The sequence below is a fragment of the Lissotriton vulgaris genome, unplaced genomic scaffold (assembly GCF_964263255.1).
Source record: "Lissotriton vulgaris unplaced genomic scaffold, aLisVul1.2 SCAFFOLD_1182, whole genome shotgun sequence".
Classification (NCBI taxonomy): Eukaryota; Metazoa; Chordata; class Amphibia; order Caudata; family Salamandridae; genus Lissotriton; species Lissotriton vulgaris.
Window position 1 is genome coordinate 549,280 of NW_028246755.1, and position 25,090 is coordinate 574,369.

The 25,090-nt window shown below is 44.0% G+C and overlaps 1 protein-coding gene across 1 annotated transcript in view; it reads left to right on the top strand.

Annotated features, from left to right (window-relative positions):
• The window catches only part of LOC147665754 (T-kininogen 1-like), a 131,237-nt gene that overhangs the window by 84,673 nt on the left and 21,474 nt on the right, over window positions 1–25,090 (top strand). The window contains exons 8-9 of the mRNA XM_086949544.1: window positions 2,236–2,323; window positions 13,853–14,025. Coding sequence (XP_086805670.1) covers window positions 2,236–2,323; window positions 13,853–14,025 — 261 coding nt within the window. The remainder of the gene's footprint in view (window positions 1–2,235; window positions 2,324–13,852; window positions 14,026–25,090) is intronic.

Below are 25,090 nucleotides of genomic sequence, written 5' to 3' on the forward strand. Positions count from 1 at the left end.
ATTGCTACTGTGTAGCGCACAGCGTATTCCATTGGATCAGAAATCTAGCAGTAAATAGGTGGCGTATGGCTGCCAAGTAGCCGCTGACACAGCGTCTCCCCACTTCCGCTTAGGACCAAAAGCAGTCATTAATGACAGCAGAAATGTTCCTTATTCCTGTAGGCCCACTCATCGTGTGCAGAACATCCAGCCGCAGGAAGTCAAGCAGGGCCCTCACAAGGAAAATTCAGAGTGTCCATTGTTCCCTAGCTCCCATGCTTTTTCAGGGCCCTCGGCTCATACGCCAACATTTATATAATATAGAATTTAAAGAAAACCTGCCATATTGGTACATGAGAAGAGAAGGAATGCGCCTAGATAGCGCCAGATGCTCTTCTACCTCTTCTGGGAACATGTGTTTTTTGACCTTACTAACAGCCACGGCCCCCACCGGTAAGACTAGTGGGGCCAGGTTGGAGGGGAGGGGGGTTCTACAGACAACGACAAGGGAAACATATTTATTTAATTTTTCCTCTTGGTTGTCTGTTGAATCCCCCTCAACCCAGCCCCACCTCTCTCACCTGCACGGGCTGCGGCTGCTTAGTAACAAGTGCTGCCCATACCATGGGCCAACCCTGGAGTTGTTGACCTGGTCCCCTCAACACCTTCTGACATTTATGTAACCTGCAGTGGGAGATGCTACTGTTTGTTTCGGTTAAATTCTGGAATCTTAGCCATATTTTAAAAAAAATGGACAAATGTTTCAGACCGGCGACTTTGCTGGCTAAATATACTTCGGTAGCATGCCATTATTAAAATCGCACGTAGTGTGTCACGGACCGACGGTCCTCACTCCAGCAGCTCCCACGCATGCACCCTGTTCCCCGACAATAGTATACCTGCATGCAATGTTCTTTGCTTGTTACTCTTCTGTTGCCCATCAAAATATGATTGATACATCCACCGCCCGCATAAAATCATGGTTAAGAGCACGCCTTAGATACATTTGGCATGCAAAACCACAGTATCACTTGCATGTCTTTGCAATTAGTCACATTTTAAGGCCTGGTGACAAAACAACGTATTCACCACAACTTAAGATTGCATTTTATGTTGCAGAAAATATACATATTTGTATGTTGTTTTGTTCCTCTCTTTCCCCGCAGGATATTTTGCTACCCTGGAGTACCAGTGAGTACACCAGCACTTTTCTCTTCTTTCCACACACCTTAGCGCGTGTGTAGGAATTTTCACCTTCACGTGACACCATCTTTTTGCCACTCACTTAATACCACCCTGGTCCTGAAGAAAGCCCTACAACCACGCATGGGGCTGAAACATGTAGACCGCAGCACATAGACAACTCGTAGGACGACTATTCCTTCAGGAGTTGCACCACATATATTTTATCAATATCCTGGGCCGCCAATAATAAAATACAAAGGCAAGGATTCCCAGAGGTATTTTTTAACTTAACACTCTTATCACATCATTGCACCTACACCCGCTCCGCTGTAATCAGGCGTTGTAGCACAACCGGGTGGCACTCGGCCGCCCGGTTGGGGCCCCTATGATGAAGCATGACACCAACAAGGTTGGTGTGTGAGGGGCCTTTTAAAACACCAAGTGTGTCCCAACTTGAGGCCACGAAAACAGTAACTAAAACTAACACATAGTGGGCTTGTCCACATTGTTTATCTGTATACTATACCTGGGGATCTGGACATGCCCTAGAAACCCTTGCTCTCTCATTGTTTCCTAAACATATATTTTGTCAAGATATTGTGGTAACGCATTCTTGCAGTCACAATATTCTATTTCATTGTTACATTCTGTCCAAATTGTAACATGTACAAAGGTGAGTCACTGTGCACAGTACAGAAGTGATATTTTCAACTATTATCTAGTGTTTGGATTGGGTATCCTTAAACCTGCTTGTTTGGTATCCAGTAAAAACCATTGACACTGTGGTCATTTGCAACCTGTGTGAACAAGCGTTTGTAAAATGGAAGCAGTGATTGCCCTAGTTTCTGAACATACATTGTAGCTTGTTTCTTTTGGCCTTGAAGAGATGCTAAAATGTCCTATAATTTGCACAGGACTACATATGGTAGATTGGCTCTTTATCTTGGTGCCCCTGTTCAAACTGCTGCTAGCCATTGTTCGTTAATGGTGAAGTGTTATTCTGTGAACACATTGCTGTCAACTTAATTTTTTAATCTGTTCAATGTTTTACATTTTTTTTCTATGCTTTAGGAAGAACACAAATGTGTAGCCCAAGTTTACTTGAGTGGAAGAACAACTGATAAAATCATTCTTTCACAGGATTGCAACATTACCTCTTGTAAGTACCCAAAATCAAGTTTATGCATATTGATAAATATGAGGCCAGTAATTCCTTGTGCCTTCCCATATCTAGGTCAACGGTAACAATTTGACAGACATTGAAGAGATAAGTGACATTTATACCCCACAAGAATTTAATCCTGTGACAACAAAATTATAGAAATTGATCTAGGTCATGTTTAGCGGCTACAGGATTATTTTGAACAAATCCTAACTAGAACTCTTGACTTTCAGCACCCTTCTCCTTGAGTATTTTAGTTTAAAGAAGTAAAACATGTTCAGGCTTGTAAATCTCACAATACATCACACATAAATGAGCACGCTCACACACACGCACACACGCACACACACACACACACACACTATTAGCCCTGTGTTGCAGGCATCCGACAGGTTAGTCAACAATTACACCTAAAACAACATTTCAGTATCAGTTCTTTTTTATCTATCATTTTAAAAGTACCACACTGCAGGAGAGTTTGTACACCTCCAAGCTACAATTTAAATACTGAATGGTGTATGGTATTAAATAGGCTTATTGCTGTCTGTGCACATGAATGACCCAGCTAATTACTTGCAATCTTTATTACTATGAATCCTGGTCTTCTTCGTCACAACACAGAGATGTCTACCTAACCAAGCAAAAACAATTATAGCTATACTTTCAGTCTGCCAACATGGTTTCCCCTATGCACCAGTTTTGTCCTGTTGTGTAAAAGAGGAAGCACTATGTGATCATTTACTGGTGTACCTGGCTTATAGACTGGGAACCATATTGTGGTAATGTGTATATTTTGTATTTATGTTTTGTGTAGACTGAGATATGTGTATCCATGGACACCCAGGAGTGGTGGCTGCTCCCCGGAAGCAGCAGTGGGGCGGGGGGAGAGGGGAACTAGGGGGTTAAAAAGAAAATTCAATAACCTGCCGCTGCCTCGCATCTCCGCCCTCTTCCTGGCTTCTTCTGTGCAAGCAGGAAGCACCCAGGCTCCAAGGTAGCCAATCACAATGCTGCAATGCAGTGTTGTGATTGGTCTGAGCGCCATGGTTCGGCACTCAGACAGGAGCTGTGGGCCTGGGCATATTCTCCACCCAGGCTGTAATGCAGCCTGGGTGGGAAAGCTGCAAAGTGTGCATGACTGTTTGGCCGGCACAAGATGACACTTAGAGAGTGTGCCCACCACTCCTCCCCCTTCTCTGAGGCAGAGCAGCCCCGCCCCACCCACAAATCTCAGCAGGAACACATATAATGATAATAACGTTGAGTTATTATCATTTTATTTTTTCATTTTAGACACAGCGAAGAGCAGTGGGATGAGGCTCCTCCGCCTTCGCCGAAGAGACACCACTGATACCCAGTCTCCATGATAAACTTTCCTTCCTTGGAATGAACTTTATTTTTGGTGTCTTATGCTTGTGTTTAGTCTCCTCGTACCTGTCTCATTATATTGTCATTCTCTCTTTATTTTTCTATAGTCTCATCTTCTTCTCTTTGGTCTTCTCTCATTTCATTTTCCACTCTCCACACTGCAACATGTTTCACTGTATCTCTTCTTTCTGTCCACTCCTGGGGAACTGCCTTTAATGTGATCAACGTGGAAAAGGCTATTTACTAATTACCTCATTAAGGTAATCAGGGTATTGGTAAAATGAAGTAGAGACTCAGGTGTGTGTATTGGTGGCATTGAATGGACATTGTAGTGGAGACAATTGCGAGAGATTGTGTTGAGTGGTATTCCAAAAGTGAAAAAGAGCTTATGTAAGTTTCTGAAAGAGGCTGCCCTAGAGAGATGGACAGGAAAGGCTCAGGAAACATCTAGCATATGAAATTGTTCTTAATGGGATGATGGGGATGGAATAAACACAGGTAGCAAAAGGTCCTGAAAACTATGAAAAGATGACAGAAACATAGGAACAAAACTCAGATCTTGACGTAATACAACTTTGTCCCGAAATAATTGTCTGCAAACTTAAAAGATCCCCCATCTTTCCTATTCTCCTTCCTAAAAAATAGCTACTAAGAATAATACCTTATATTCAAGGATTTTTAAATCTGATAACAATAAAGGTTTGAAGGGTGAGATTGTACCAACAGCAAATGTATTACCATTCTTTTTCAGATAAAGCTTCTCAGTAGCCTACTAGCTAAATAGAGATAACTTCCACTTCAGCTCTGTCTAAAGGCTTGAACGTTTGCTTATGAAGGGCTGTACGGGAGAACCAGAAAGATTACAACATAGTACAACCAACAGTACTTCCGCTCCTAATTTCAAATTTTCTGTAGAACTCTCAGGATTAGAGAAATTGGAGGAAAAGTCTAGAGAAGACCCTCTGGCCACTGGAAAGACAGAACATCTTCTCCCATGCCTGTTGAGATGGAATCCACGACTAGAAAGTTTGACCAATGGTTAAAAACATTCCAATCCCGGAGAACTGAATATCTGGACTTTATGAAGAAATAGAGATGGGGAGAGAAAGTGAACAAATGTGATTGGAAAGATCCTGCTGAGCTGATCCACAGATCTGTTGCCTCTTCCCGAATGATATACCTCAGGCAGAAAACATATGGTGGTTTCTGCCCAGTAGCAGACCTGCTGACCTAAATCTCATAAGACCTGGATCTTGGTTCCCCCTTGATGATTAAATTATACCTGAATAACCATGGTGTCTGTTCTAGTTTTGACTGCCTGATCTCACAAAAAAGAAGCACATTGATGCAGTTGGACTGCTTTTTTCCTCCTTCCAATTCATCCACTGACTCTAAGCTTTCATGACCTGCAAAGTTGTACGCACCCCAGGGAACTGGGATTTCTTATGACAATCATGGGTAGAGAAGGATTCAGTTGCAGACCTCTGTCCAAATTGCTGTCATTGAGCCACACTGCAGTGACTGTCACATCTGTGTTATTGATAACTCCAGTAACTCATAATTCTGAGCCATTGAATCCCAAGAATGCAAAATATGATTTGGCTAGGGATGGAGATTTAGAAGGCACAAAAGAAGAATATGCACGTTTGACGCCTTGTCCACTTCAACCCTGAACCACTCCCATGCTGAAACTGTCTTCCTCCTCAAGAGGGATAAGAGCCATTGCATTAGAGTTTGTTTTCTGGAGACAGAAAGAAAAACTTTGCTAGGTCCGTCCAGAAATAGGCACTGATAAATTGCAAGTCTTGTTCTAGTATCAGTTCTAAACTTTTATAATTTGTGATAAATTCGTACTTCTTGAAGATTTGGCAGACTTGTTGAACCTCTTATTACATTATTACAGGCATTGAAATTCTTGTATGCCACTGGAATGAATGATACCTACCAAAGGTACTAAGAATTTTATTTTAGTAAAATCCATGGGGCCAAAGTGAGATCAAAAAGAAGAACATCACTTTGGTGAGCACGAGTGAGGAAAATCTACTTCCCAGCGAGATTTCTCAATGCGGGCGATCGCATTTCTCAACACGGGGGTAATTGATGGTTGCGACCGCTCGCGTTGAGAAACCTTCTGTTCACGTTGAGAAATCTGCTGCTCAAGTAGAAAATCTACTGGAGCAGCAGAAAAAGAAGCAGTGCCCTCTTGCGATGCACATGGTACCTTTTGTAGTGGTTTTGCAGAGCAAGACAAACACACAGCACTGAAAATCAATGCGAACGGCGTGACCAAATGCATTCTGCCGCTTTGCAGAACTCTGCTTAATGCGGCAGAGATCTTGGTCACTTTGCGGAGGTTCATGTAGCGCAACTCACAAACTCCGCCCAGACCAAAGCAGGAATAAAGTTAACATTTTTCAAATCTAGAACTAGTCTCAGATTCTCAGAAGCTTTCTGAACATGGAATAGAATTAACACCCAAAATCCTCTCTCCTTGTCTAGGACAGGCATAAATGCTTTCTTCACCAGATCTTGAACGTCTTTTGTCAGTGCCTACTGTTTCAACTGACATGTCATCAGGATGGTCTCCCATTAAAAGATATCTGATAGAAGATTGAATTGAAATTGATAACCATAACTAGGAATTTCCTATTGGTCGTTCACATCCTTCCTCTGTTCTTGCAGGAAAAAATATTTCTTCTTTGCACTGGAAATTATGGATGTAATGGGGCATGATCATGCTATAGGGGGCTCTGTGCTTGCTGGCTGACACTAGAATTTGTCAATTGAAGGGGCTCCCTGGCCATGCCTCCTTCCACAAAAGAACTGCAAAGCATTTTTGTTGGAGAATGTTGGACCAAAGGCTCTTTTGTTTCCACACAGAGAGTCTCAGAACTGGACTCTAACAGGATCCTTTAGCTTTCTGTCATCTGCTGATGTTTTTATTAACACCTGCAATTGGGATCCAAATAACTGTGACCTCATGACCTGAAGGTTCATACACAAGTTCCTTTGTGCCATGAATGTCTTGCAGGATCTCATCCATACATGGAATTTTGTTGCCACTGAGAAGCCGGATGCCCCTGCAGCTTCGACAAGAGAATGGGAGTCTTTCAACATTGACTGCACTGAATAATTGGTGTTGACTGAGGCACAGACTGATAAATTGGAGGTGACATCTTTACTCTTGACTGCCAAATCCACCTTTTTGTATACCAGGTCAGATGGGAGGCTACAACCAAGATTATTGTTCCTTGGGAGGCCAGAATTGTCATCAGTGAATCCACCCCCTACGTAAGTGGAAATTCATCAGCAAAGTTTTCTAATGAATACCTCTTTTCCAAAAAAAGGAAAAGAGTGCTGTCTACTTCCTCCATTTGTGTTTTTCAAACCTTGCATGTGGCACCTCTGTCTCCTGTCTTTGTTACTGGAGAAAAAATCTTCCTCAGATATCTGAATGAGGATCCTGGAAAGGCCACTGTTAGATCTGGCAACTTTCGCATGTTTTCCCCTTTCAAGTCTCCTTCTGACCTCCTGTGTAAATTGTATTTATGATTAGTTATCCATGATTGACATATTTGAGTTACTAGTAGGTACCCAGTATAGTGCACTGTGTGTGCCCAGGGCTTGTAAGCTAAATGCTACTAGTAGGCGTACAGCACTAATTGTGCCAACCTCATGAATAGCCCTGCAAACATGTCTCAGACCTGCCACTGCGGTGTTTGTGAGTACAGTTTTAAAACTGCCATGTCAGCTTAGCACGAGCTCCCACTTACCAGGTCCAAACATTCACTTTCCTACATGTAAGTCCTCCCAAAGGTAGGCCCAAGGTAGTGCCAAGGGCAGGATGCAGTGTATGTGTAAGGTAGGACATGTACTGGTGTGTTTGATATGTCTTGATAGTGAAAAACTGCTAATTACGTTTTTTCGGTATTGCAAGGCATATCCCTCCCATAGGTTATCACTGGAGCTGCCTTTTAACCTCTTACAAGTGTAACCTTCAACTAGGAATAGATAGAGATTTGGAGTTTGGGGTCCCTGGACTGACAAATTAAAAATACATGTTTGAGTGAAGTGGGTTTTTAAATTGAGGTTTGAAAATGCCACTTTTAGAAAGTGGGCACTTTCTTGCTTTACCAATCTGTGCCTATGACTGCTTGTGGAATCAACTAACAGGTAGGCTGTTTGTGCATATACTCTAGACAGTCACACAAAGGGAGCTGAGGTGTCCCCTGCATATCCTGATTGCCCATCACCAGGCTGGTGGGGTTTCCCGAGCTAGAGTGGTGGGAGGAGTTGCCCTAATACCTGAATAGGGTTGTACCTGTTCTCACACAAAACTGTCTCCCCATCCCTGTAGTGTGCCAGGAGCCAGGTCAGGGAAAGGCAGGGTCTTGTGCACTATAAAGACTTTCCTTTGAAGTATGCCTACTTCAAAGGCAGCAAGGAATATATTGAACCTGTAATGCCACATTTTTAGAACACTTCTGGACTGGAGGAGATTCTGCCAAGAAGAAGAGCTGTAGAATCTGTAGGCAGGAACTGCCACTCTGCTTGTTGCTGTGTTGTGCTGGCCTACTGCTTGCTGCTTCTGTCTTGGAGAGTGAACTGAGTGGACTTTGTTTTCATCATCCTGCTTGCCAAGCTCTGACTTACCGATTGGTGCCAATTCCAGTTATGGGCCCTTGAAAGAAGAGAAGAAAATCCATGCATTAACCTTCAGCGCCTTCTTTTCCCCAGTAGTCTTCCCTTGCTGTTGAAAAACCAATGCATCGGTGCAACGTGGCCGAAGAATCAACGGAGAGCCTGCCTTGTGGCTGAAAGATCACAGCAGCCCGAGTCCTGAGGCACTGTGTCTCCGACGTCCGAGACACCTGCTCCTACTTTAACGAAGGCCTTGCTGTGCAGCTGAAGAAATCGATGCATCACCTGCACACAGCTGGGAAAATCAATGCAGCGCCTGTTTCGCCGCCGCCACATCGACTCCAGAGCATCTGGATTTTCCATGCATCACACCTGTGTGCCAAGTTCCTCATCGACGTTGCCCAGCAGTAAAGAACCAAGGCCGCGTTCCCAGAAACTGACGCATCACCTCCCCTCACAGTAAGGAGGTGCTGCGTCAGTTCCTCCTCTCACTGTAAGAAACTGACGCATCACCTCTCCTGTGCTGCAGTAAGGGACCGACGCATCACATCCCCTGGCAGTAAGGAACTAGCGCATCACCACCCTTGGGAGTAGGGAACCGATGTATAGTTTCGTTTTTCTTGTAATTCACCTCACCTGCCCCTGTTTTTGTCTTAGATTTTGACACATCCCAGGTACTTTGAACTAAAAGTGATGCATCCATCGTTTTCTATGACTAAACTATTTTAAGCTTTTTAAAAGGGACATCTTTGCTTATGTATGTTGGATTTTTGTCATTTTGGTCTTGTTATGCTTAGATAAAAATGGTTAGTTTTCTAAACTGGTGTGGTGTCCATTTGTAGTGTTTTCACTGTGTTACTGTGTGTGTTTTGTACAAATGCTGTATACATGTGCCAAGCTACCCAAGGGGTGAGCAGAGGTTATTTTAGGTGTGTAATCCTCCTTACTCCGACTAGAAGGAAGGGTCGCTACTTGGACAAGGTGCAAGTCACTGCCAACAAAAGACCCCCATTTCTAACAGCCAAATTTTCTCTAAGATTCTGCAGGACTCCCACCAGTTTGGAACCTAGAGTTAAATGCCCCCAGGGTCCTTGGTCCGATCTGTGTTGTCTATTTGAGGAAACCGAAGGCCTGGTGGATTACCTCTAGCCCTGATTGCAGCAGCCACAGCCTCCTGAATTAGCAGTTGAATGCCCCCAACAGTTAGTACAGCTTCAGGAGGCTCAGCTGGCTGGCAAGTATTTTGCAAAGGAGAAGAGGGGGCACATCTTTCTTGTGTTTGGTTTTCCTGCAGTACTTTTCGGTGCTCTATACTATTTATTTTCTGAAAAATTATGCTGTCTCACATACACAAATACAAAAGATGCCAGTTTCGCTTTAGATGTTGCCTTTGGACTCTTATAAGGTATTATGCTGGTAGGCTCACAAAAGCTCCACCATCTTAAAGTCAGGCAGTGATCACATTTTATATTTAACATTATAAAAATACTGATTAAACAAAATGGGACAAAAACATCCAGCGCCTGCTCCCATTTCACATTAAGACCATGATTAGTGTAAGTGTGGGATACTGCGGAAGCAGGACCAGTCCTCCAACCTAGCACTCCAAGCTTTTGGAAACCTACTAGAGCAGTTCTCCCTGAAGAATGCATTTGGTCAAAGTAGATCTGCTTTCCTTGAATGAAAACAAGTATAATACAAGGCTACCTAAAGCAGATGTAAGACAACAATATAAATTCTGTATTAAAAAGGATTTTCTTGGAAAAATAAAAATTTAGGTGGATTCCTTGATTGCATAGAAACAAAAACAGGCACACAGTGCTTCTTAATTTATATACTTCAGGGCGACAGTGGTGCACATGAGAATCCATATTAGGAGGGTGAAAGAATAGTTATAACAGTTTTTTTGCTACATTAGGCTGGAAAACTCTGTGATTCCAATTAATTGCTCCCTACATGAGGACTAGGACCAGGAAGATTGATGAAGAGGTAATAAATATCACACCATTTTTCTTTGTGTTCCTTACATGCAACTAGGTAGGCAAATATGGCTTATATTTCTCCTATAAAGTTTCTTATTTTATTTACTTGATTATTCATTTATTTAAACATGCTTCACATAGCCAAACTCCATCCTGCTGAGCTTTGGAGTGCTGTCCAAATTGAAAACAGATAAAAAACATGTAATTCAGGTGCAATATATCGTATTACATAGTGCAGAAAACACTACAGATTGACTTAATATAATGCAAAGGGTGCACAGTTACTTTCGAAAATATAATGTTTCACATTGCTTTTATACAGAAAGTCGGTTCCACAAACGTTATACACATTTTTCGAAAAACTCTTCTAATGTCACAAAATGTGCAAAAAAATGTCTTTAAATAGTTCATGGTAATTGGGATATAAAATGTTATGTTATATGGTTATATGGGGTTTTATAAAATGGGGTTTGAATGAAAAGCATCTGTCAATTTTACCAATAATTATGTAACATAAAATTGGACCGAAACAGGAGTGAAACATCCTCTTATTATTTCACATATTTTGCTGACCAAAACCCAAAGCAACTTTAACTTTTGCTAATTTTTCAAAAATAAGATTTTTGCACAATTTTAGGAATCTGAAAATCATACAAATTGCTAGTGTGATTAACATTTCACTCAAAAATTGACTGAGTACATTTGTAGAAATGTCAAAAACTGATGTAGGACTTGAGATGGATTCCTTGCCTGTTGGAAACATTCTTTGGCATTGAGGAGACTCCTTATATGTCAGGTCAGATGTGGATATGCACATTTGTGAACAAACTACACATTTTTAGAAATTGGTGTTTCAAAGTTTATTGACAATGTCGCATATACCACTGTTAGGAGCAAAGGGTCCTGTCAATAGTCAGAACCAACAACTACAAATGCCAAATGGGATGTGGCTCCGCACTCGTGTGTTTTCAATTATATTGTAACAGTTTCTATTATTTTCAACTGCGTGATTGGTGCTTCATGTGAATCTCCCACTGAGCTTGTTGGGGGTAAAGTACTGATTCTAATGTGTGTTTCAAGATTCACGATCACATAAGCACTCAAAAATAGTTCATTCAAATTCGAAATGAAGGTGTTCACATCTTATTCATGTGTTGTTTTCATTCATTTTTCATCACTGTGTCGTTATTCAATCATCATAACTTTCATAATTTTCATAATTCATTTTACAATCAATCTGCCCGATGCATTTCGAGCTAACAGCTCTTCATCAGGAGACTTTATATCTGAAAAAATATGTCAAATCATGTGTAGGTACATAACAAATTATAACTTCATAAGTCAACATCAATTCTAATGATTACCTCTAGTCCCCGATTTACTTGTCAATTGTATATTCTGTATAGCTATGGTATTTACATTTGTCTTTACAGTTTTGGGCTCGAGAAAGTATAAGAACCGCCCAGGTCAGTACACGATCAATGTTACGGTTTGAGCACTCGTGAGATACACCATGTATATATTAAAATGCATTCTACGTATGGTGATGTTCACAAAGCCAGAGGTTCGTTGTCTAGGGCTATAAGGTTATATACAGCGAGATACCATAGCTATACAGAATATACAATTGACACGTAAATCGGGATCTAGAGGTAACCATTAGAATTGATGATTGAATAACGACACAGTGATGAAAAATAAATGAAAACAACACATGAATAGGACGTGAACACCTTCATTTCGAATTTGAATGAACTATTTTTGAGTGCTTATGTCATTGTGAATCTTGGGACACAAGAAACATACATTTGAACAGTCAAAACCAACCCACATTTTTACACCTTTAACATCAATGTATCTGATTCTCCATTGCCTCATTATCTGGAAGAAAACTGAAAATTGATATCACAAATTAAATTTACACAACTTGCTGAACTTCGAAATAAGTTTTAGGACTATAACATTATATTTTAAAGCAATGACGCTCATCATAGCATGTCTTCATAAATTGCTTCAGCAAATATATAAGAATTGAGTAGTCAATTTCAAACCTTAAGAGGGCTAACAACACTCAAACATCTATCAGACCCTTTGCATCTTCTATGTTGGTGCAAGCAAGAGAATATGGGTGTTACTATGTGTATAGACTATCGCTGTTTTCAAAAATGAACCTGTAATTCGTGCTCTTTATGATTCACACGTTCAACTGTTCTATAAGGTATTGGGTTATAAGTGCCTTGAGGAAAGTATTCTGTGACATCCTGACTCACTTTGATTCATTTTTGGCCTACTCTGAGTTTCACACTGCAACACCACTGCAAGTTGCCTAAGTTGTTAGGCAGAGTGATAGACTCTCCCTGAATTTAAGTATACCAAGGACTCCTTGTCACCTTTAATGAAGAGTTACTACTGACCCTCTTCATTTTTTGGAAGACTGATGGGTGGTGGCATGGGCCTTTTGACCTGCACACTTCTTAGAGGTGTCTACTGGACCCCCAATAAAACACACATTAGGTTTCTAATTACCGGGAGTCTTCACTTCTTTCTCAGTGTGTGCTTAATGACTTTAGGGAAAGCATTACAATTGGAGATACACTCTTTATGAATGTTGTCATCAGAGAAAATCATACAGACCTCTAGAGAGAGGTGGATTACAGAGTTTACAAGTTGTTTATGATGCCTCTTGGGATCTTGACATGGAAAAGTCTGTATCATTGATAGCTATCCAAGTACAGTGTTATCCTGTGCATATACCCCTGTGGATCAGCTGGACAAGGGTAAAGGAGTCATGGGCGAGCCATGTACAATATGTCCTCACCTCCCACAGTTGCTGTCATGTATAAAATTATAGTCACATGCTGTCCTGTCAGCCACCCACACCCAGCAGAGTTGTGAACCGCAGAGACTCATGGCTGATTTGCCCCACCTCCCTTGTGATTGCTGAGATTGAGAAGGGTGGGTGAGACAACAAACCATTATCCACTACTCCATTGCTCATGAAAGATTAAACTCACTCTGAAGTTAAAGCAGAAGAACTGGGTTTGAATTCTGGAATGTTTGAATCTTAGTATTATATATGATTATCTATTAATTAATATAGAGTTGGTTTGCCACTTGGGTTTCAAGTGATATCAAGTGATATCAAATAGACAGAGGGAGGGAAACTTGGTGTGTTTGGTTTGAAAACCTCCTGTTATTTATAATTAGCCATGTTCAATTCTATGTTGTGTATGTTCCTCTCCATAAACACCTTTGGCAACTTAAGGCCTTCATTCATCCTGATCACCATAGCCCACTAAATATTCTTTTAACAAACAAACAATACCTTGTGTCCAGACAATAGACCATCCCCTCCCATCACTCCCAGCAGCATCTTCCTCTCCCACATTTGAGAAAGACTACATGAAGGACTGTTTTGGAAAATTGGAAAATCTGAATATCTTTTGATGGCTATCCAGTGAAATCTGCCAAAAGCTGAGTAGTGAGAGATGAAATGTCTGTTTCAGTAACTGATGTTTTGATGTTGGTCTTTAAGTTGGACGTCGTGTGTTGTTGCCCAACACAATGTGTCGTCACTGTGCACGCCCCGTGAGGAAAACCAGCGAAGAGCTGCAGTCAATCCTACAACATACCCTTCAAAAATTCAATGATGAAAGCGACCATCCCAGCCATTTTAAAGTGGGTGAAATCACCAAAGCAAAAAAGCAGGTGTGTATCCTTTGGTTTTTCAGGTCTTGTTAAGTTTATGTTCTTTTAAGTGTATTTTGCAAAGTTGAATCTTTTTCTTAGGAATGCGTTCACCTTGAGGAGTAAAAGACAGCTGTGTGAAAGGAATACATATTGAGGCAGTAGCTGGACATAGTAGGGTAAAGAGGCAGGAATATATGGATGCTGAGATAAAAAAAAGATGCTGAGCCAGGCAGATACTAAGATGGGGACAGAAGCACATTGGTACTGACATCAGCAAATGCAGAAACTTCAATAAAGACAAGAGATCTAAATTATAGAGCGAAGAAAACCAGACATAGGGAAAGCAATCAAGAAGAAAACACTGACTGAGCAGGCAAACACTTGAACAAGGAGACACGAAAACACTGACCTGGGTGGGGGAGACCCATAAACCAGGATAAGAAGACTGACATACTGAGATAGATGAAACACAGACACTGAGAATCGTAGACTGAAGCACGTAAACATTGACACTCACTGTTGACTTTATATCGGTGTTTGACAGTGCTCAGCACCAGTACTTTGTTTAAGTACTGCCACTTGCTTATGAGCGTACACTACTTTGTGGATATTCAAATTCTGAGTATCTGGCCAGAGAGTAGCATTGTTATAAATTGGATCTCTAGATGGCAGTTGTATGCACCACAACCCTATTCAGGATAATTCAGAAACACACCCTAAATTAACTGGTGCTCACCCTCTGGTAGCTTGGCACAGAGCAGTCAGGCTTAACTTGAGAGTAAATGTGTAAAGTATTTCGTCAACACTTAAAACAGTAACACAGTGAAAACACCACAAAAAGATACCAAACCAGTTGAGAGAAATAGAGAATAGTTTTATAAATAAAACAAGAAAAAATTGACAAAAATCCAATGAGTAGAACTTGAGATATGATTTTTGTAACAAATAAACTGCAATATAGTGCTTTAAAGTCAATAGCGCTTAGGGGTTACTTGAGGTCACACTAGACCAGGGTAAATCCAAAATTTCATGCCGACCGCGCTAGAGGCCTGGCAGGCTACAGGACACACACAGGCCTGCTGAAAAAATTCCTTGGATGAAACAAGTGTTGGAATCGACGACTAGATGCATCAGTTCCGGTTAACGCAGTCAGGTCCTGCATCGTTGTCGAACCACTTACAGTGCAGGCACTGAGTCATCACCGAGCCTCGCAATCAGGACCTGGGATTGGTGCTGCCTCCTCATCAAACCTCTTAGTCAGGTACCAAGTCATCATGGAGCCGTACAGGGATGCCTTGGGATCAGCACTAGTTTGGAAATCGAAGTGCACTGCATCGGTTCCTACCAGCGCAGTGTTGTCCCTGCACCGATTTCTGCAGGAAAAAGCTGCAGAACCCACATTCAAGGCCCATGACCGGATTGGAACCTCTTGAAAGGGCAGCATTCACAGTTGGCAGAGTCCAGCAGCTGAAACAAAGTCGAAGGAATTCTTTGATGGCCCTGAGACTTCCAGAACAGAGGGCAAGCCAGCAAGCCCTTGGAGAAACTAAGGTTTCTCCAAGGCCTTCTCACTCCCAAACAAGAAGCAGCAGGCAGCAGGCCAGCACAGCACAGCAGGTAGCAAAGTGGAGTTCCTTCTGTAGCACAGCAGCTCGTCTTACATGCTGAATGCCCTTGGTTCCAGCAAAGTTCTGATTTAGGGGTTTCAGGGGTCCTGTGCTTATACCCAGTTATGCCATTGAAGATCACAAGGCCCCTGCCTTTCCTGCCCTAGCTCCTAACTCACTATGGGCGGTTTGCAGCTATTTGTGCGGGGACAGGCACAGCCCTATATAGGTGCAAGTGTCAGCTCCTCCCTCCCAATATACCTCAGGTAGGCCCATCAGACTGGTGAAGGACCACCAGGAAGCAAATGTCACACCTCAGCTCCCTTTGTGTGACTCCCACAGGAGAGGATGCTAGGGGACCCATTACCACCACGTATCTGGAAATGGTACCGCCCGCCATTGTCGCGGCGGTCCCGCAAATGGCATTAGGATGCGCCCGCCAGACTGGTGGACGTATCCCGCATTTTAAACATTGCGGCGGGTGGTGCTGCAAGCAGCAGCTGCCGCAGTGTGTAAAATGCATGTTGTGCATTTGAATGCACAACGTGACAGGCACCGCGCTGTGCCTGCCACCTTGTGCATGCAAATGCAGGGGGGGTACCATAGGTACCCCCCATGTGCACCTTCCACCCCCACGATGACCCTGGGGGCCTGCAACGGTCCCCCAAAGACAAAACTGTATACCTTTCCATGGCAGAGTCTCCGCAATGGAAAGGCATTTCACCGCCATGATGATAATATGCAGGCACCGCCACCATATTCCTGGGCTTTTCCGCCCGGTAGGCAATTGGACAGATTGCCTACCAGCGGAAAACCGGCAGACAGTCTTCCCATCCGCCAGGGTCCCCTCACCATCGTAATGTGGTGGTGGAAAAGTTATGCGGCGGTAGATTTTGGCGGGCAGATCGCCACCGCCATACGGGTGGTGGCGATCTGCCCGCTATCATAATGACCCCCTAGATTCCCAAACCTCCCTCGCAACTACAAGCAGAGGCCTAGTTTTAAAACCTTTTTCCTTCAACCACCAGAAGAAAGAGAGACTGCCTCCAGTTCCAGTGATTATGTCAGAATCTTCCCTCAACAATTAGAATGGTCCTTACTCTGCGCTATGACAACCACTCGCATCCTGGAAAAATACTGTGACGGAATCTGCAGTTGGAAGGCAAGATTTTTAAGATTAAAACATCCTGCCTAACTTCCTCATCTCACACTCATTTACATTCATATCATACTCTTCTCTACCTGAACACTGAACAGGCTTTCCCCTCTCTGTAGGAATTACAATATCAATAGATAGTGTTTGAAAAAACTCCTTCTATACAGCCTTAGAACTTGGTTGAAGAAGAATGGAGCCTTCGCTGGAAAGGTTTTTTAACCAAAAGAAAGAATTTCGTCAGTGGTTCAGAATTCTCATATTAAGTCTATAAACAGTGTCTTTAAGGATCAAGTCTTACTGTCAATTTTTAAGCAATGACAGGTTGTCTTCCGATGTCTTGAGTCGCCAAATGCTTTGTCATCCATCTTCAGGAGATAACTGGAGACACTAGTCTCCGGTAACTGGAAAATCTTGGTGTGCACACCACTCCTCACTAGGGGTAGCCCAAAAATATAGTTCTTCTAGCACTGAGCAAGCACCAAGGAACATGTTCAGTTGAAGTGCTAAGATTCTATAGCTAACGCTCTTCAAAAGCGCTGTCAGGCTGGACGGGTCAGAACATCTAGAACGCTGACCTCAGAATGCACGGTGGCCGCATGATGTGTGAGTGTTGGCTTTTCTGAAACCATAAGGTTGTAAAAGTTAGTAACAGAAGCCAAGCATGTGGACGGCGCTTTACCCAACAAGGGTACAGGGCTATATTCCCTCTTTTCGGACCAAGTGGTTTTACCTATGTGCAAGAGATTGATTTCCTGACAGTCTGTCTAGAGAGAAGGCATAAAGCCCAGCTCTCGCCTAACCCAGGCATGTATTTTAGAGACAGGTAGAATAGTTAAAGTAAGAAAATGCCAACTTTCTAAAAATTGCATTTTCAGACTTACAATTTAAAGTCCGGCTTCACTATATAGAGTGATTTTAAATTATGAGTCCAGAGACATCAGACTCTGAATCTCTATGTTATCCCCATTGAAATTTGTTAGACCAGGCATCTTTCGGCCTGTTTCTCCTGTCTTTTTGCTTTCTGACTTCCTGTTTTTGATGGTGTGCTGGACTCCGTTTTTGCTGGCTTAGTGTCTCTGCACGCTTTCGCACTGTTGTTCAGTGTAAAAGTGTGAGTGCTGCTACTGTAAATTGTGTTATGATTGGTTTTCCATGATTGGCATGTTTGATGTAATGGTTAGTACAGTGCCCCGTGTGTGCCCAGGGCATGTAAATCAAGTGCTACTACTGGGCCTGCAGCACTGGTTGTGCCACCCACACAAATAGCTTTTCAAAGGTGCCTCAGACCTGCCTCTGCAGTGTCTGCGCACAGTTTTTTACTGCCATGTTGATTTGGCAAGTGGACCCACTTGCCACGCTCTATTCTTCAGTTTTCTTACATGTAAGGCATCCCTAAGGTAGGAAAATGTACCCCCATGGGCAGGGTACAGTGTTTGTGAAAGGTAGGACATGTACTGGTGTGTTTTACATGTCCTGATAGTGAAATACAGGGTATTTTGTGTTTCACTATTGAAAAGCTATGTGTCCCATAGACTAACATGGGAGTTGGTTTGAAACATCTTACAAGCGGGGACAAGAAAGAGAAATGGAGTTTAGTATGCCTGAACTAAAGATTTAAAAGTACATCTTTTAGTAAAGATGATTTTTATGTTGTATGTTTGGAAATACCACTTTTAAAAAGTGGGTATTTCCTTGTCTAAAAATCCATGTGCCTCTGCCTGGTTTGTGTATTAGTTGTCTGGGCTTTAGACTGATAGGGACTGGTTTGTGCATTCAGACTAGACAGACACAAGGGGGGGTTGAGGTGTATCCTGCCATATCCAGGCTGAATAGACCTGACTTCATTTAGAGTAGTAGGAGTTATTGCTTACCTCCCACACTGCAATTTAAGGTTATTGTTGCAAAGTTAGTATTTGCTTTTTTGTCATTTTGGTCTTGAATTTCACAGATAAATATTGGCTATTTATCTAAAACTGTTGTGGTGTCTTTTTGTAGTGTTTTCACTGTGTTACTGTGTGTTATGTGCAAATGCTTTGCACTTTGCCTCTAAGATAAGCCTCAATGTTCATGCCAAGCTACCAAGGGGGTTAGCAGGGGTTATTTTAGAAGTGTATCCCCTTACCCTGACTAGGAAGAAGGGACCCCATTCCAAACAGAAATGGCATTTAAAAATGTTTAAGGCAATCCCAATATTAACCAATGGGAGAGATAGGCATTACAGTAGTGAAAAACAAATTTGACACTTTTTCACAACTAGGACATGTAAAATCAAAATTACATGTCCTATCTTGTAAGTGAACTGCACCCTGCTCATGGGGCTTCCTGAGGCCACCTTAGGGGTGACTTATATGTAATACAAAGGGAAAGGTTGGGCCTGGAATGTAGTTTAACGTGTTAGGTCGAAATGGTAGTTTAGAACTGCACACACAGGCTCTCCAGTGAGCCATGTTTAAAGGACTACTGGAGTGGGTGGCACAATCAGTGATGCAGGCCCACTAGTAGCATTTAATAAACATGCCCAGGGCACATGTAGCGCACTTTATTAGGGACTTACAAGCAATACGCATGCCAATTGTGGAGAAGCCGAAGTTACCACATTTTAGGGAGAGCACATACACTTTAGCACTGGTAATGAGTGGTAAGGTGCCCAGAGTCCTAAAACCAACAAAAACGAATTCAGTATGAAAGGTAGGAGGAAGGCAAAAGGTTTTGAACATAATGAGGTAGCAAGACACTAGGAAGAGGGAGAGACATAGACACTATAAACAGGAGACACACTTAGGCAGTGGAGGGGAAGGCATGGACTCTGGCAGGGGCAGCTCCTCCGCTAAGGCAGGGAAGCATCACCCCACTTCTCTTTTTTCTCAGGTTCAGGGCTGGGCTAGTTTGGGGCAGGGCTGGAGGCACAGGGAGAGCGGTGGTTTGCCCACCCAAACAGTCATGCACACTTTGTATGTTCCCCACCAGGCTGCATTACGAAGCATTACATAGCTTGGCGGGAAACATGCAAAGGCTCCCAGTCCCCAACTGAGTGCCGCTCCACGGCGCTGAGTCCAATCACAGCACTGCATTGCAGCGTTGTGATTGGCTGGGGGAAGCCTTGATGCTTACTGGTTCCAGGACTACCAGAGAAGCAAAGGAAAAACAGTGACAGTGAGAGAGGTGAGAGTTTTATTTTGCCTATTTTATTTTGTCCCGCTCTCCACCTCCCCGCCACCCCCACCCTAGCCACGCCCCTCCATCCTTATTGCCTGCCAGCCACTTCTGGACTATGGGACAAGCACACACTATCCCTGGAGCATGAACATTGAGAAATATATATATCAACAATGGAAGGAGGAGACATGAAAACTGAGACAGACAGACTAGGTCCATAGGTTAGGGAAACACAGACACCGGCAAGGAAACAAAGATGCTTAGAAAGTGAGACATGAGTTGTTTGTCAAGAAGACATTGACACCTAAACAGAAAAGTGTGTTCATGACCACATAGAACCATGAACTATGGTACAGGAAGAGGCAGACACAGGGGCAGGAAGATACAGAAACCGTGACAAGGAGGACGGCTCACAAACGTGGACTGTAAAAAGACAGCCCAGACACTGTTAAGTGGAAATGTAAAAAAAAATAGTGAGAAAGAGAGGCATAGTCATAGGGACAGCTTTGTATGCCTTCATAGAGAAGACTAAACTGGCACAGATACCAGGATTTGGAGATAACAACATGCACCCCATGATAGGAACACAGGCTCATGGATATACTGCCACAGACGTGGGCATTAGAAAAATAGTCAGTGGACAGGAGCTTTACTGCACCTGGACAGTAATATATGGGCACTGGAATGGGGCCTGTTGGAAACAAGGATAGTGAGTTAGGCAGGCAATGACTGTCAGATATAAAAGATCTTGGCAAAATTGTGGTGAACTGTGCCTTTTATTTTACATATTACAATGAAAGCCTTGTCAACCATGGAGAAGTTCTTTCCATTCCCAACCACTATGCTTTCATCAACACCCCAGAATACCACCCCTCACAACAGCCTCACTGAAGATGCTGTCTCATTTCAAGAGTTTCCTTTAAAGGAATCAATTGACTTACAGAGGATGACAGTGACATTGTAATGGAGAAATGTTTTCATGGACTTAGAAATGTAAAATGCTGGTATGAACACCAGGCAGCGAGATACTGACACACGGCTTAGATCGTCCAGACATGATTACCAGAAGAAGGGGACATGCACACTTGCTAGAGGGGTATCAACAATGAGGACCACGACAGTGTAAGTAAAAGTAAGTAAGTAAGTAAGTAAGTAAGTAAGTAAGTTTAGAATTTATATAGTGCACTACTCACCCAGAGGGTTTCAAGGCGCTTGAGGGAGGGGGGGGGGTGTTTTACTTATCGAATATCCAAGTTTTTAGTTGTTTTCTGAAGGAGAGGTGGTTCTGTGTAAGGCGGAGGTGGTTGGGGAGAGAATTCCAGGTCTTGGCCGCTAAGTAGGAGAAGGATCTTCCCCCCATGGTGGATCTTTGGATGCGTGGAATTGCGGCGAGGGTTTGATTGGACGATCGTAGTTGGCAGATGGGGGTATAAAAGGACAGGCGCGTGTTGAAGTAGTCGGGTCCTAGGTCACAGAGGGCTTTGTGTGCGTGGGTGAGGAGATGGAACATTATTCTCTTGTTGACGGGGAGCCAGTGGAGGTCTTTCAGGTGACCGGAAATGTGAGCTTGGCGGGGGATGTCTAGGATGAGTCTGGGTGATGCTTTTTGGATGCGTTGGCGTTTTTTCTGCTGTTTGGCTGTGGTTCCGGCGTAAAGGGTGTTTCCGTAGTCCAGTCGGCTTGTGATCAGTGCATGGGTGACCGTCTTTCTTGTTTCGATGGGGATCCAATGGAAGATTTTTTTGAGCATACGTAGGATGTTGAAACATGATGATTAGATGGCGTTGATTTGTCTGGTCATCGAGAGGGAGGAGTCCAGGATGAAGCCCAGGTTACGTGCATGGTCCATTGGTTTGGGTGCGTTTCCCAGGGCCGGTGGCCACCATGAGTCGTCCCAGGCGGAGGGGGATGAACCTAAGATGAGGACTTCCGTTTTGTCTGAGTTCAGTTTTAAACGGCTGTTCTTCATCCACTCGGCTACTTCTTTCATCCCTTCGTGTAGGTTGGTTTTAGCGGTGTTTGGGTCTTTGGTGAGGGAGAGGATCAGCTGGGTGTCGTCTGCGTAGGAGATGATGTTGAGGTTGTGTTGGCGCGCGATAAATGCGAGGGGACTCATGTATACATTGAAGAGGGTGGGACTGAGTGATGATCCTTGTTGTACTCCGCAGATGACTTTGGTGGCCTTTGATCTAAAAGGGGGGAGGCGGACTCTCTGGGTTCTTCCGGCGAGGAACGAGATGATCCAGTCCAATCCTTTTCCTTGTATTCCGACGTTGCTGAGGTGTTGTATAAGGGTGGTATGACAGACTGTGTGGAAGGCTGCGGAGAGGTCAAGTAAGATGAGGGCAACTGTTTCTCCGTTGTCCAGTAGAGTTTGAATGTCGTCTGTTGCTGCGATGAGGGCGGTCTCGGTGCTGTGTTTGGCTCAGAAGCCGGACTGTGAAGGGTCGAGGGATTTGTTGGGTTCGAGGAAGGCGGCGAGCTGACTGTTGACGGCTTTCTCAATGACTTTGGCAGGGAATGGGAGGAGCAAAATGGGGCGGTAGTTCTTGAGTTCGGTGGGGTCTGCTGTGGGTTTCTTCAGGAGGGCGCTGAGTTCGGCATGTTTCCAGCTTTCCGGGAAGGTAGCAGAGTTGAGGGAGCAGTTGATGACGTCTCGGAGATGGGGTGCGATAACGGAGTCTGCTTTGTTGAAAATGTGGTGGGGACATGGGTCGGTTGGCGATCCTGAGTGGATGGAGTTCATCAGGCGGATGGTGTCTTCAGTGGTGATTGGGTTCCAGGCGCAAAGGTTGTTGGAGGGGGGTTTTAGTTCGGAGGTGGGTGGGGTGGACTGGTCGCTAAAGCTGTTATGCATGTCAGCGATTTTGTTGTGGAAGAACGAGGCTAGAGAGTTGCAGAGGTCTTGGGAGGGGGTGATGTCGTTGGTGCCGGCGATGGGGTTGGTAAATTCTTTGATGATGTTGAATAGTTCCTTGCTGTTGTGGCCGTTGTTGTCGAGTCGATCCTTGAATGCTGATTTCTTGGTGTATCGGATCAGTGGTGGTGTTTGCTGGTGGCGTTCTTGAAGGTGGCCAGGTTGTCAGTGGTTGGGTTTTTTCGCCAGGCTTTCTCGAGGGTGCGACAGATCTTCTTGGATTTCTTAAGGTCATCATTGAAGCAGGGGGCTTTTTTGCGACCTTGCTTGATCTGATGGTTTTTCAAGGGTGCTAATTCGTCAGCGCTGTGGGTGATCCATTGTGTGAGGTTGGTGGCTGCTTGCTTTGGGTCCGATGATTTGGCAGGAGGGTTTTGGTGAAGCGATGTGAAGAGCTGGTCGGTGGTGATTTTGTTCCAGTTTCTGCGGGGAATTGGTTGTGGGTGGTTGTGGGTCGAAGTCTTTTTGCAGTTGAAGTGAACCCAGCTGTGGTCCGTCCAATGGAGAGCTGTGGTGTGATTGAAGGAGATATGCTTGCTGGAGGTGAAGATTGGGTCAAGCGTGTGCCCGGCATAGTGGGTGTAGGTGTCAACAAGTTGTTTGAGTCCGAGATTGGTGAGGTTGTCCAGAAGGGTGGTGGTGTTGCTGTTGTTGTCCTTTTCCAGGTGGAAGTTGAGGTCTCCCAGAAGAATTTAGTCCTCGGAGGGGAGGGCGTGTGGGCTGATGAAGTCAGTGATGTCTTCGCTGAATTGTGTGCGGGGTCCTGGTGGCCTGTAGATGAGGGTGCCTCTGAGAGTGGTTTTAGGGTTGGTGTGAATCTGGAAGTGGAGGTGTTCGACGGCTGCGAGGTTATCGTCGGAACTGGTCATGATGCGGATGGTGTTCTTATGGACGATGGCGATGCCTCCTCCTGTTTGGTTGATGCGGTCCTTTCGGATGATCTTGTAGGCGTCCGGGATGGCTATGGCGATGTCGGGCGTTGATGAGGCGTTCATCCAGGTTTCTGTAAGAAAGGCGACGTCCGGCGATGTGGTGTCGAGTAGGTTCCAGAGTTCAATGGCGTGTCTGTGGACCGAGCGGGTGTTGAGCAGGATGCACTTCAGGTGGTTAGTGTCGGAGCTCTGTTTGGAGTTTGTGGATTTGGTGTGGGTCCTGATGCAGTCGAGCTTGCAGGAGTGGCAGGTGAAGGGTCCATGGGTGTGTCCTGGGGCGGCTTGGTAGCAGTCTGGGAGTTGGCCGGGGTTAAGTGCTGAGAGGGTTGCGGCGTCGTACGTTATGCGGGCGGAGTGGATTTTGCGGGGGCCAGGGGGTTTGGCGCGGGGCGCGGTCCAGGAGCGGACGGGCGTAGATGGGCTTACCTTTGGCGCACCTTGGGCACGCGTCCGCTGCGCGTTAACGCTGCACGCTAATGCGTCTGTCATATGTGGATAGTGGAGGGGGGCGGAGCGAGGGAGGAGCAGCTGGGAGGCAGGAGCGGGGTGGAGGGACGGGCACAATAACAAATTGGCAGCAAAAACGAAAGCGAAAACAGGACGAGATTGGGGCCACAGTCAGGCACAAATTATATTTATCAGGCAATGCGACCAATATAGCGCTACGATACTAAGGAGGCACAAATGATATATAACACAATGCGAGCAATGCACAATGGGTAAACAGAGCAGTAGAGCGCTACGATGTTAAAGAGGCACAGATACTAAGGAGGCACAAATGATATATAACACAATGCGAGCAATGCACAATGGGTAAACAGAGCAGTAGAGCGCTGCAATGTTAAAGAGGCACAGATGAATTTAAATCAATGCGATCAATGCACGATGAGTGAACAGAGCAGCAGAGCGCTACGATACCCAGAGGTCAGGGAGCATTTATACACTAGCAGTCTCACACACACACACACACTCACCATGAGTGGTAAATACAAAAAGCACAATGGTGTGGAGACACTGATGCACAAAGCCACATAAAGGGTATTAATAATCAATCATTATGATGAATTTCTAAAATGGAGAAAGTCAGCCTGGTGAAATGGGACCCCAGCACTGATACTGGGATGGGGAACATATGGTACAAGGGTTTCCTGACTATAGGACAGTAGACACCTACAAAAACATTTGGACAAATTGCATCATCCTCTCTCACCCAATGGCAATGCTTGCCTATACCTCTTCTAATCAAACATTCAGTTATAAACTAGAACCAATCACATTGTTCAACACATAACAAGTTCCAAATGTGTAAACGTTC